The sequence below is a fragment of the Heptranchias perlo genome, chromosome 24 (assembly GCF_035084215.1).
Source record: "Heptranchias perlo isolate sHepPer1 chromosome 24, sHepPer1.hap1, whole genome shotgun sequence".
In the NCBI taxonomy this organism is placed as follows: Eukaryota; Metazoa; Chordata; class Chondrichthyes; order Hexanchiformes; family Hexanchidae; genus Heptranchias; species Heptranchias perlo.
Genome location: NC_090348.1, coordinates 27,082,452 through 27,097,026, shown reverse-complemented (window position 1 = coordinate 27,097,026; position 14,575 = coordinate 27,082,452). Strand labels below are relative to the sequence as shown.

Here is a 14,575-nt window from a genome sequence, read left to right as displayed (position 1 = left end):
TTGGAACTGAACACTGTGCAATCATCAGCGAACATCCCCATTTCTGACCTTATGATGGAGGGCAGGTCATTGATGAAGCAGCTGAAGATGGTTGGGCCTAGGACACTGCCCTGAGTTTGTCGACGTGACGTCATTCTGCATCTTTCCGACACTAATCAAAGGAATCATACCCAAAAAGGCCACATTTTCGCTGGGTTACGTGAACTGGATCATTGAATTACAAAGAACTTTACAGCACAGAAAAAGGCCATTTGGCCCAACAGGTCTATGCCGTGTTTATACTCCTGCCAGCCTCTTCCCACCTTACTTCATCTCACCCTATCAACATATCCTTCTATTCCTTTCTCCCTCATGTACTTATCTAGCTTCCCCTTAAATGCATCTATGCTGAGGTCATCGATAGTGGAATGCATTTTCCTCATTGTGCTCTATTTGTTTTTCTGTTTGGAAGCTAGCCATATGTTAGCACAGTGGATAAAGGTCAACATGTTTCTTATTATCAATTGTGAAAGTACCATTGCATGATCTCAATGAAGAGGAAAAGTGAGAACTGGGTTTGTGTTAGAAGGTATCATTCATACTTGTGCGGAGGAAAGGGCTAAGAGCAGTGGTCAGAAGGAGAGTAAACATTAGGATTTAGGATTAGGATTAACAATTCAAGGAATGGCCATTTAGCAGATCGCAAGTGATGTTACAAATTACACACCTGAGGAAAGAATGATGAGCAAGTTTTCTGATAGGAAAATATACTGTCCTGAGCTCTATTTTACCTGGCTTAGTATTTTGCTGTTGCCAGCTACATTGTTCCTTTTCCTATTCTATCCCTGTCCAGTCATTTTCTTTTCCAGTTCAGTCTCTCTTCCTTTCATTTTCCTGAATTATCACTCTTCCTTTTCCAGCCCAGACATTCCGGTGAGTCACATTACATTAATCAGCTTAGTGCGCACTCCTCAATAAAAAAAAGTTGACATTTCCTGCATCCCTAATCATTGACATAGCTTAAGAACCAATATCGGCCTGTGTTTGCAATTATTTCATATTCATCCTTATATAATTCTCCAATTTACTAATTATTTCAAATCCTATCCCAATATTTTTTTAAAAACCACATTCACACAAAAGCAGACAGACAAGACCAATAATTATCGAGTCCTTTCAAATGTCAGTGAAATGGAATATTTATTAAAATTCACTTTTGGTTTCATCTGCAGTTCCATCATAATCACAAACTCTTCATTTGTCCTTTAGCTGCGTTTATCAGCCTGCATCACAGATTGAACTGACCTTTACTGTTGGCTCTAAACAGAATGAATAAACATTAGGCCTCACTCAATTGACTACTGAAAGAGACTGACAGTTTGGAAGATGGTGCAGGCTGTGTTTTCTGAGTAGGGACTGTGACCACAGACCACACAAGATGCTTAACTTGTACAACAGTTAACAGTCCAACATACACAGAATTTAGAACTTTTTTTCAAAATAAGGCTCATAAATCTCACAGATCAGTTTGAATGAAGAAGGTCCTTCAACCTATTTGGTCTCATCCTCCCAGAATACCAATTCGGACAGGCTAAAGCACATTACTCCCAGGTGGATTCAACCAGACGGTGGCGATGAGACACTTTGACTGGGTTTTAAATTGACACTGGCACAATAACGTATCTGGTGTCATGAAACATAATCTCATAATCCCGTCAACATCTAATCCAAGCAACAAGACTTAAGAGGCTCGACACTATCCGAACATAGCTGTCTGCTTGATCACAGCCCATCCACCACCTTAAATATCCACTCCTTCCACCACCGGCGTACCATGGCTGCAGTGCGTACTAACTACAGGGTGCACTGCAGCAACTCATCATGGCTTCTTCGACAGCACCTCCCAAACCCACGACCTCCACCACCTAGAACGACAAGGGCAGCAAGTGCATGGGACCACCATTACCTCCAAGTACCCTTCTAAGTCACACACCATCCCAACTTGGACATATATCGCTGTTCCTCATGAACATCTGGTGTGCCTTCACAAGATTTAAGTCAACCTTCTTTAGCATTCTAGATGTCTGCTTCCAATGGCAATCCTTACCCCATCCATCATGGCCCGCAATCTTGGTTGTTTAAGGCCAGATTTAAATGCAAGACTTTTGAGAAAACAATTCTATTTCTCAGCAAAGAGAAATAGTCAAATGACTAAACTACTGGTGTACCTGTCTGCAATGATTATACTAACTTGTCTGAGGTCCCCGTGTCTGAACGCTACCCTGAATGTCTATAATACTGAGAAAGTTCTTTCAAAGTTCAGCTTATCAGTAATGTTCATTCACTTCAATAAAATGAGGCCTAATACATTTTGTGCAAAGATACAAGCATTGGATATCAGGAAACTAAATGATAAATACAGCATAATTTTCTGAAGTGGTATCTTATGTCTCAGTATGTTCTTTATCAATCATTGTGCAAATTACTTTACTGAATGCCATTTTTGAGAGGAGCATTAAAAAAATGACAAGCATGATTATCTTCCCTTTCCACCATGTTAGGACTGCAGGCTGGGCAGTTTTCCTTAGTATGCTAACTACATATTAAGGACGCAGAATTGAACCTGCTTGTTAGGGAATATCTGGGAAAACATTTTTTCGGTGGGGGGGGGGGGGGGTTCAGAACTGCTGCTCCCATTTTAACTGAGCATTGTGATTAGCAAGAATTTGGGCTGTCCTGACTGAGTTTCGGGTTAGATTGCCAAATGTTAGTCAGGTCTATCCCCATGTAGCATGTAGTTATCGTGACTGCTGTTAATTTGCTAGTTCATCCTTTTGTATCTTTATGTGCTGTTGCAGCAAGGTATAAATATCCATACCAGCCTGAGCTCTGCTCCATAAAGATGAAGGGTACAATTCCTATCCTGATGGCCTGAACCAGTGAGAGTAATCCACTGCAATACCACAGCGCACAAAATCATCAATAAAATGATGCAAGAGTGTTCAGAATTCTGCTAACTGCAGCAGATTGTAGATGAAGGTGAATGTGGGACTCCACACCTTCTCTTTCTTTTCCCTTCCTCTTACAATCTACAGGCTCTTAAACCTAGGCTTGGTTTCGTCTAACCACTACTTAATTAATCATCATCTCCCTTATTCATTTTACTCTTAGTGGTCTTGCAATGTGGGCCTTGATCCTTTTACACATGCTTGTCAATTTCAACAAAAGCGCTTTGAATATTTGGAGTGCTATACCACAGACAATGACGAATGGTACTTACAGTTCGGTGAATTTGGAGTTTGGCGGTCAATAAGATGAATAAAGTTCTCCAGGAATGCTGTATTGTTGTTTGAAGGAGTCAGTCCATTGCAGTATTCCCTGAAAGGCATTGTTAACACATACAGACTATACTAGCCTTCCTACACATAAACAAACAGCATCACTATGAGAAGAAAACACATACAACCAGACAATGGCAACAAGACACATGAAGAGGACCTGGCTGTACACGTCACAGCACACAGAGCACAGCAATCTCAAACACACAAAAGACATTGATTACGGAACAAAACTGTCAGTGTTGGGCTCAAGGATGCCAAGCATGGTTAGAAAATTTCACTTGCCAACTAGGTAAGCAAACTGAAAAACAAATCTACTCTCCACCTTCAAAATAACATCAGGATGTTTTTTCATCAAACGTCAATTGTTTTTGTTCCTTTTTGCTATATCTGATTACTTGTGGTCCATTGCAGCTCTTAACTACCCATTGACTAGCCCATTGACTGTAACAACGATAGCATTCATTTATTCTCAAAATGTATATTCTCTATTTACTTTATTTCTCTTCCTTTTCTGAAGGTAACGGCTCATGCAGAGGTACAGATCCATGGGCGTCAATAGCACCGTATCCAAGTGACTACTCTTCACGTTTGAGCCTGGACAGTGAGTGTCAACATGCTATTCGTGGAGGGTACCACAGCCAAACCAACTCCTGTCCTCACTCACCACACTTTCCAGCAAGGGTCACTGTATAATGCGTAGGAGCTGGAAACCTGGCTGATTTTCCCTATCCTTAGTCCAGGGTAAGGTCTTAGCTCCTTACGACAGACCCAGCTAAGATCAGTTGATACAGCACAGAGCAGGCATTAAAACTGGGATCCTGCTGGTCTCTACATGTTGCACATTTACCCGGTCGCCATACGAGGAGCCTTAATTATCTCTGCCTAAAATCCATGCGTCTCGGTGAGTCAAAAGTTAACTTAAGTGAGGTTTCCCCCTTAACATCTCACTCAACAATCATTGAAAAACAGGCAAATCATTTCTCCAATATTGAAGCCAATATCTAAAATCGGCCAACACTACTGCTATTGTGTTAGAATATGTTCCAACACAAAACATTCTATTCTATTGCATGTGTAGTTGAAATTATAAAGAGAGATTAAATAGTATTTTTTGAGGGCTGCAAAGCAGGAGGCTGAGACAATAGTTATTGAAAACAGGCCGTTTCATAAAATTCTCATGTTTCTGATACTCTCTGGTCTGCAGATCTCTGCTCAGTAGTGTAATGCTCAGCCTGTTCGAGTCTGTAGTTTCTACTGCTCTGAAGGCTATAACTGGAAAACATTGAAATGAAACAATGATAGGCTTCTGTCACAGCTTATTGAATAAGGACGTTGTGAATATAATTCACAGATTTCCATGTGTTTTAACACACACCAAGATGCATATGCTATCAATTTTAATAGTTAATTTCAACAATTCTTCAATTTAACTATAAATAGTTGTGGAAACTGGTTAACATCTTGCAACAGATCAATTTCTTATTCATATTTATAATCTGGTGCTTGTTTCTTTATGAAAGAACCTCCATTATGTTGTAATGCTTTCAGTTTATATTACTTCAGAAAAGCTGAATTGCCACTTTTACGTGCTATATGTGCACTGCTGACTCTATCATTGTGGCAAAGGTCCCATCTGAAATGTTAACTTCTCTCTGTTTCAGGTGTTGACTAGTCAGATGCACATTCCCAGTGTTTTCTGTTCTAGTATCATTAAACATTTTTGTGCGGAATTGAACACCCAAATATCTCCAGAATTAAGCATGTAGTGGCCATCTGTCTGTAACACACAGCCTTTTCACTCTCTCACCTTTGAGTTATTCTGAAGTGATTGGTTCAGGAACAAGATTCACTGATTACTATCCAGATCCAGACTGTGAGCGTCCACTCCAGATAATCAGATGGCTGTTTTGTTTTTAATGTAGCTATCAATGTCTTTCAGAAATATTTTTACTTTTCTTTCTTTGTCTCTTTTACTGCTTTTGTGTTTTGATTTTTCATCCATTTTATCTCGTTTCATTCTTTATTTCTTTCTTCCCAGCTGCATCTTCCTATGTTTTTTGCCTTTTTTATTTCTGCTGGTTGGAGCAGTATCGGGGCAAACTAGTAATGATGACAGGACTTGAATTCTTGTGTTGGTATACCAATGTCTAAAAAGAATGATTGCAATGAACAACTGATCTCAATGTATTAATAGACTGTCAAGGGGCCATTTTTATTTAAATCAACACTTATGGATTGATTCAAATTTGATGTATTCAAAAACGCTTCATGTTTTGATTAGCCCACAGGCTCTCAATACCTTGATTTTACCAAAAATTAGGAAGTGAGAACATGCTAAGAACATTGAGGACTCAATGAATTATTACTTTGAAAATATTCCTTGCTCGTGACAGATATAGTTTCTTTCTTTAGGTTTTAAAACTGTTGAATGTAGCTGAAATGGAATAGATGAGAAGCAGGTCAAAAAAGGAAGTTCTTCACCACAGGACAAACGTCAACATTTCTGAACTCCTGTCAAAACCCAGAGATCTCCCGAATTTGGCACCAGTCCGGACACCATTAAAGGAAGTTATTCCAGTGCCAGGAGCTCCCAAGTCACAGCAAATCAAGCCCCTCCCTCCCCAAACAGTCATGCTTTACATGCGCTCTCACAACAAAGCATTAAACTGAGCTACCTTGGTGCGAGATACACATATCCTGTAGTGTCGAAGTTATCGGGCATTATTGATTCTAAGTCTGAAAAGAAACAATTGTTAAGATGTCGTTATTGCTTCCATTGATACTCTTCAGGTAGCTAGACCTTGACATGGAACAGTTTAAGCACAATTTCTCTTACCAAAACAGCAGAAATAATTATTCAGCAACCAATTTTTTTTCACAGACAGCAGGCAATAATTCTTATAAAAGAAGTAAGCTAAAGCTATTAATGTAATGGTAATGGACACCAAGAGCTAATAGATAAAGATCAGATACGATAAACACAGGAAAATATCCAACAGGGATAGGAGCACTAGTGCATTACAGTATACTCTAAAGACAATACAATGAGGAAATTGACCAACAAAAAGATACTTGCCCTTGCTTTTGGCTGTCAGAATCCATCAGAAAGAGAAAGCAGGGAACAGGAAAAAGGGTCAAGTAGAAGGGATTATAAACAATATTTTATTCAATGAGTGCTTGAATAAAAATATTGTGCTATACTGGGAGACTTAATGCACAGCAGAAGTCTGAAAAAGACACACTCGCTTGCAGACTGAAAACTGTATGTGATCACCATTAACGTTACCTTCGAGAAGCTGTATCATTTAAAGGTCTGTTCACTGAGCAACAAATGCATCTCCACACAAAGGTAATACAAGTCTGGGTATACTTAAGGCCCTAATATAAGGCAATATCATGCACAGTATCAAATATAATGAGAAGCATTACAACAATCAAATAATGTTCTTCAATAAAATGTAGAAATAGTGGTTTGTAAAATGCATGCAATAACATGAGGTGCAGAACATATGGTACATGTCTCTCTCTTCATTACAAATCATAACTTTTTATTATTTTTGGATGCTAAATTGTTTTTAAAAATTTGTTTTCTTTGATAGTGGCCAATAATCTTCCTGCAGGTCTTAAAGGCTTCATGCATAAAATGGAATCTCAGTCCTTTAAAAGTGCACAATTAGGGATTCAGGCCTACAACAGCAAAGAAAAAATGCATAGAAACACAAGTTTCCAGGGGAGTTGTAATTTGAATTATATCTGATTATTGTTCTGAACTTACACATGTTCTGTAAATGGCATTTTTAAATTCTAAAGCTGTTGTTGACCTGCATGTGCCTGTAGTATTTACATTACGACTGAGCAGCCTGGAAGACCCAAGGCTGTTTCCAATAGCAACATCATCTTTTGAATGCAACCCAGAGTAGTAAAATGCAACAGACAACATGAAGACACTACAATGGTCTTCGCATCATATTGTTTAGCAATTTTCTTCTCACCTTATCCCTATCCTATAGCGTTTTGGTATCCCCCCTCTCTCAATTTACAACATCTCTGTTGTTCCTCTAGACTGGAAAGGGCTTTAAATCTAACCCAATAAGCTCCATATGACTGAGTCCATTTCACAATAATAGCAGAAAGTTATGATAAATCTCCTAATAAAAATTGATAGTCGTCATCTGCTTTTAAACAGTCGTATGAAAATGACATGATGTTGTGATGTAGCATGTTAGAGCAGCAATAGACTGGGCCATGTCACACACTGGTCTTTCACAGCTACTGTTTTCAATTCCTAATCTCAGCTTTAGTGCTGTAGGGAGGCACCAAATAGAGGAACAAAAAATGCAAAGCAGAGTAGTTCCTAGGCCTGGTCCTGGCAGCAATTATCGAGGCCTGGGAGCAGATTGGTTGTCTTCAGGACCAAAAAAAGTGCACAGCCTGGAGAGACCAAGGGAGTGCTTTTAAACCCCAAGAACAGGTGGATTGGAGGCGGGTGGGAGTGAAAATAATTGTTTTTTTGGGTTGCAACCGCAAAATTTTCGGACTTTGCATTCCCAGTGGGAAGCCCATACTTTTACACACCAACATTAAACCTGGAAATAAAGCCGGGTTGCGGTCGCGACCCAAAAACAACTATTTTCAATTCCCACCCACCCCCAACCCACCCGTTCTTGGGGTTTAAAATCACCCCCCAAGAATGGCTGGAGGGAAAACTTAGTTAACTTGAAACAAATTAAATTCAGCCTTGGGCTAAGCACTATTACAACATTGCCATTAAATAGCGTTAACTAATTGGTGGCACCTTAAAATTGCGGGGGGGGGGGGCAGAAATTCAACTTGCGCCCAAAACGGGTACGAAGTTGGCGGAGCGAACATTCCACATGCCAGATCGTGTCGGCTCAAAGCCAGAGCCAAATTTGGCTTGAGGTCTCAGTTAAACACTGCCAACAAGCTATGGGCACCAAATGGGGACCAAGCTGCAGCTCGCCAGTCAGGGAGGGCGCAAAATCACCTGGCTGTCACACGGAGCTGGCCACCAGTCAGGTCGGGGGGGGGTGGGAGGGGGATAGGTAATCCCATTTTGCGGAGTGGAGGGAGGGCTGGCTAAGTATTATGCTGGCAGTGGGCTGGAGTTTACTTGTAGGCCTAGGAGGAACACTCCTGCTTCTCTTGGGCCCACATCAATAAAAACTGAAAATGTCTGGGCCGTCTTTTTGAGCGACTTCCAGCGGCCTCTTTAAGGACCACTGGTTAGACTGTTCAAGACCTGGTACAGCTAGATGTAGCATGTGGGGAACAAGCTCCATTCACTTATACCTGAGTTTTGCCCTCAGGGTCCTACAAGTGGTGTATTTAAAGTCACCTACGCAACATGGCGTCCAGCGCACTTCCAGATCGCAACGTGAAATTCAGAGGCCTAACGCCCATTTTACGGGTGCAAAATGGGCAGCCGTAACTTGAATTTCTCCCCAAGTGTTTTTAATCTTTCCCATCAGTGACAGTGGGAGAATTCTGTTGCTATGTAAGAAACAGCCTCAAAGAAATGTCAACTAATGGCGACGTGGACAACAGATGGAATTTCAAGAATTTTGTGGCAAACAGCCATCCTCAGCCCAGCTCCACTAAAGCATCACTCTGGAGAAGACATCTTGGTGGAGATATGCCATCGCGTGATATAATGGTGCAAATATACTCGCAGGGGGCAGAAGCTCCCAGTAGGTTTAGGGTCATTTTAAAACAGTTTACTTTTTCCCATTTGGTAAAGATTTTCTGTGGTCAGGAAAGAAATGGCATGAATTTCCTGAGTTGTGCACGTCTGGTTTGAAAAGATGCAGCAGATGCATTTAAAAGGAGCAATGTTGCATTAGTCACCTTGCCCAAAACTGAGTGGCCAGGAAATTTGAAAGTTTGAACATCTGTGATTATCATTTTATAAGCTTCCTGTATATTAAGGATGGATGGTTCAGTCTGCAATCATGCCTCACCTGCATGACAAACAACTGTTAAATTTATATTGCAAAGTCACAGGCTAGGAACATTTATGGGTCAAACATTAACATGAATTATCTTACCCAAATCTTTCTAAGACTACCTTTGGATGTCCTATAATTCTAATGTTTTGGTGCTGAAGGTGCCAGGGTCTTTGTTTAGCCAAGCATGATTTAAAGGGGGCTTAGGAACACAAGGCTAAATGGCACTCTGTGCCAAATGGATGTGCTGGGTATAAAAGGGACACAAACTATAGTTGGATGATTAGCGCATGCTTAAGGCTAGGCCGTCGAGGCTGCTAACAGGCTTGAAATATCACACATGCAGGTGGGGAATTGTCATTTTATTTTGTCTTTGCAACTCTTTTTAATATATTAAAGTGCAATAAAGATTTATGTTGCAAGATAAAACAACAAAAAGACGAGCACAAGAAAAGTGGGTGAGACTTGTATTACTTCTGTGATAATTTCCTCTGTGATATTCATTCAGGTACAAGTCAAATTAAACTTGCACAGAAAGTCAACTGATGGTGAAACTCTTTTTTCAATATACAATACTTCAATGAATGAGAGGCAGGGTTTCTTTTCTATCCAAAACTATTAGATTATTTATACAATCGTGCAAAAAATCCAATAATCATAAGAAATAAACAGACCTTTTAATGGATGCATAGAACCAGAAGGTACAGCTGTACAATGATTCTAAAATTACATAACAAGGAAAATTGTGTATATTCAGTAACGCAACTTTAACATAAAAAGAAAATGAGTACTCTTACAGATTCAAACCATGCAGTCGTTTACATCCTTGCATGTTTGTTTCTCCGATGCTTTAGAATCATTGCTTCACACTATGAAGGACATCTATCTGACAACCTATTTCTTACTGTTTCAGAAACTTTCAAAGAATGAGCTTAAGATCTTTTATTGCTGTACAGAATCAATACTTTGTTCTTTTCTGGCATGCATTATCAGGTCAGCTTGCACCCTTCCCAATACTTACGTTTCGCCTGGGTGATAACCTCCTCTAATTTAGCTTTGATGTAGTAGGAGCCGTACGGTGGCAGAACCAATGCCAAACTGGGGAAAATAGATAGATATTATTACATAACTTATTGATTCTGGTGGGTGAGAAACAACCATACAGGAAACAGCATGAATAGAAGATGCCATTGCTACTATGGTAAACGGGTTGCCATTAATTATCCCACGGCAGTTCCTTTGAACTGCCAGCAGTCAGCCTGTGATTATACATGATAATCTGCCTGTGCTGTCAGCTTCATTGGTTTTAATACCCAAAATGGTGATCCTTGGTGGCAAGAGGAAAAGGGATGATGTAATCTAGCAGAAAATGACAGCACGTTTTTGTTATAGTGAGAAGGAGATTTTCCCTCAACTAAACTCTCTTGTCTGCTTTCTCAAAAACAAAATCAAATTACCTAGCCCGTCCTTGATTCGAGTGTTCTGCTTACATAGAAGGCCAATAGGGCAGTGTGGGCATCAAACAGACAGTGTTTTTATTTGGCTGACGCAGATAAACTCATTACAAAGTCAAGTAGGAACTCTACCTTTCACATAAAAATCTGTGCTTCATATTCTCACCCTCCAACCACCAGTCTCCCCTTCCCCCCACCGCCCCCACCACCAAAGGTGCTGACTCCTTGCTGGGGTAAGTTCCATAGGTACCAACCATCCTTCAGTATAATCACAGCTGAATCTGATCCGATGTCCCAGTCCCACATGCACAGATTCCAGTCTGAGTCACTCGATATTGGTCAGGAGTGGGAATTCTGTCTGATTTTTCTGGTTTCAGATTTTAAAGGGGAATCTTAGACCATGATTCTTCAGCTATATTTTATTTTACGTGCAGAAGATAAACAGAGTTCTATTAAAGTAGATCATTTCACACCTTGCATTAGAAGCATCACAGATGCCAAGTTTTAACAATCAAGCAATTAAACATCTGTTCGAGAACACATTCCAAAAACAACCACCAGAATGCAGCAAAATGAATTTTGTTCATTTCCAATCCTCTACAGTTAGAAGTTACAGTCCCCCAAAGCTACAATTAAAAAGAAACAGCTTCGGGTGATATACTTTGTTTCCATCCTGCACACTAACTCAGTAAGAATTTCAAGGGAAGTTGTCATCGCACCAATAGTCCTATAGTATAATAACACCAATAGTGCTCTTTGTACTGCGACAGCATTTCTCAGCCACACAGCACGCAGGTCAGCAGGATCCCTGTCAAAACCAAACCAATGGAACTTCAACCCTGTCCGTAACATCACCTGACATGACCATGTCAATCTTCAGGCCCTGAGCTTTTGACTGACTGATATAAATGACCTTTGAAGCCAGTTTTCAGCCGATGAAAGCTCAGTTTTTTTTCCAAGTTGTTCAGAACATCAAAATGGATGGTGGAAGCCAGGAGGAAGAGAAAAATATTTTGTTTCAGTCAAGAGCGCTGATGACATCTTCTTGTGAGCTGGCTTGGAAGAGTTACTGAGCCTGATAGTCTAGTGGATAAATGGACATATATGGCCATTCCTATATCGTTGCCGAGTCAATATCCGGAAATTCCCTGCCTAAAATCATACAAAATAGACCATAACTGAAGCCATGTGACTGGTAAATCACTGACATAATAACTTTGGTATGAGTGTCTATTCCGCATTCTCAGATTGTTCCCCATCCCAATCACGTCACAGAGATTCTTATTTAGTTAATCATATTGAATGAATCAGAACTAGACAAAATTGTTTAATCAAAGTTTAAATACAGTTCTTTCAACATAGCTGACTTTATAAAGGGGGAACTGATGAGAATGTTCCGGGGGAGAGCAATTGTTACATGTGACTACAGCTAAAAGATGTCTTCTCACAAGAACTGTTTCCTACCACAGGTCACGACATTTGTTATGAGACTGCGCAGAAGTAAAGCAACATAATCAAACTCTCACCCAGCAGAACAGAAGCTGAAGACAAATGAATGATAACAATGTTCTTTCTGAATACAATCACACAGGATTTTTTTTTGTTAAAAGGTGTGAAAGACAGCATTATTTGTGGGATTCTCCATTCCAAGTTCCCCAACAGTGTGAAGAAAATTTATTTTAAGGTATGTTCTCGACCTCCCCAATGGCTCACAAAGCTTGTTCCATGAATAGCTAAGCCATACACACCAAGAAGGTTCCAGTTTTGATCCTCGTTCTGTACCAAGGTAATTGATCCCAACTAGAGCAATGGAATGGGAAAAGTGGTCAGGGTTCCTGCTCCTGAAGTTCCTGGAAGTGTGTGATTGTGAACATCAGGTGAGGAGAGGATTGGGTATAGTTGCGATGATTCATATGGTTGAATGGCCTGTGCACAATGACTGTCAAGGATCAAATGTGAATAATGGCTACTTGAACATGGTACCAAAATATGACCAGCATTCATGCAACCATACCAAAGCATGGGAACGCCCCCTTTAGGAGAGGAAAGGTAAGGAAGAAAAATGGGAGGGGGGGGAAAGACGATATCTCCATCATCCTGCCTTGGAATATATTGAGCTATGCTGAACAACTAGTAAAGAATAATGACTGTTTTGGTTAATTCATGTGTTGTATAAACAGTATGGATGTTTCTTTTGTGGGTAGGGGATCTTTTATGTTTTTTTTTTATTCGTTCATGGGATGTGGGCGTCGCTGGTGAGGCCGGCATTTATTGCCCATCCCTAATTGCCCTTGAGAAGGTGGTGGTGAGCCGCCTTCTTGAACCGCTGCAGTCCGCATGGTGAAGGTTCTCCCACAGTGCTGTTAGGAAGGGAGTTCCAGGATTTTGACCCAGCGACGATGAAGGAACGGCGATATATTTCCAAGTCGGGATGGTGTGTGACTTGGAGGGGAACGTGCAGGTGGTGTTGTTCTCATGTGCCTGCTGCTCTTGTCCTTCTAGGTGGTAGAGGTCGCGGGTTTGGGAGGTGCTGTCGAAGAAGCCTTAGCGAGTTGCTGCAGGACATCCTGTGGATGGTACACACTGCAGCCACTGTGCGCCGGTGGTGAAGGGAGTGAACGTTTAGGGTGGTGGATGGGGTGCCAATCAAGCGGGCTGCTTTGTCCTGGATGGTCTCGAGCTTCTTGAGTGTTGTTGGAGCTGCACTCATCCAGGCAAGTGGAGAGTATTCCATCACACTCCTGACTTGTGCCTTGTAGATGGTGGAAAGGCTTTGCGGAGTTAAGAGGTGAGTCACTCGCCGCAGAATACCCAGCCTCTGACCTGCTCTTTTGTCCACTTGAAAGATTTTGCAGGGAAATGGGACTAACTTTTGACTATTTTCACTTGATCTGATAATGGCCAAAACAGGCTTCAGCTGGCTCGTGCCTTTTTCAGCTGCTCAGAGGACCAGCTGCACCAAATTTTATGATGGGAGTTCCTCCCTCTAATTTGAATAAGGTACTGGCACATTGCTGATCAGATTGCTGAGAGAGCTTGACCTGTGGCACACATGGTTGGGAGCAGAAAATACGGCAAGGTGGCAGCTCTTAAAGGGCAGTAGCTCATTAAAGGAGAAGTTGAAGGGGTGATAGAAAAGTTGACTGTTTGCTCACAAAGGCACAGTGCAGAAATGTGAGCAGAAGTGCTACTTTTGATGCTAAGAGGTTGGAGGTCTTGCTGCCGGAGGTGACCCAAGAAAAGGCGATTTTTTTAGGGGGCCTCAATAAAAAAATAGGCAAAAGCTGCATTTAGGAAGGTTGCTGACTCAGTCAATACAGTCATCTAGGTCCCTAATACCTCACTCCTAGTGAGCAAGAGGTTTGCAGTATCAGCAGGAAGGCAGAGATAACCATATTCCTTATATTTCTTGTGGGGCCCAGCATCCATGGCACAAACCTAAGTTGATAATTCCCACTCCCTTCGGGAAGTACCATTTGAAGTACTGTGCACAACCATTGTCCTTTTGTACACATTTTTATTGTGCCAAAATGCATAGCACACTTTTTCTTTGAAGATAGATGTTGCAGCTGAGAAACAGCAAACAGGCCCAGGTGATTCTACTCAGAAAAAACAACTAATACCTGGAGCCAAAGCAGCACAATGTAATTAAAAACACAAAAGAAAGCAAAGACTTTTACCAGGAATGAAAATTGTTATTCCCCTTTAAAATGCCTTCTTGAACCTGCCAAGTCCCAGGACTCCCGCACGCCCACTTTAGATGGGAGAAGTGCACGCTGTAGATGGAGCCTTGCCCGAAGTTAGAAGATTCAACATGGGACCTGTCTTAAATAATTTA

At 41.0% G+C, this 14,575-nt stretch overlaps 1 protein-coding gene across 3 annotated transcripts in view; it reads right to left on the bottom strand.

Moving 5' to 3' along the window:
• The window catches only part of LOC137341637 (voltage-dependent calcium channel subunit alpha-2/delta-1), a 588,942-nt gene that overhangs the window by 87,300 nt on the left and 487,067 nt on the right, over nucleotides 1-14,575 (bottom strand). For all 3 annotated transcript variants that reach the window (XM_068004938.1, XM_068004940.1, XM_068004939.1), the window contains 3 exons: nucleotides 10,305-10,381; nucleotides 5,996-6,056; nucleotides 3,260-3,357 (listed from right to left, as the gene is read on the bottom strand). In XM_068004938.1, coding sequence (XP_067861039.1) covers nucleotides 3,260-3,357; nucleotides 5,996-6,056; nucleotides 10,305-10,381 — 236 coding nt within the window. The remainder of the gene's footprint in view (nucleotides 1-3,259; nucleotides 3,358-5,995; nucleotides 6,057-10,304; nucleotides 10,382-14,575) is intronic.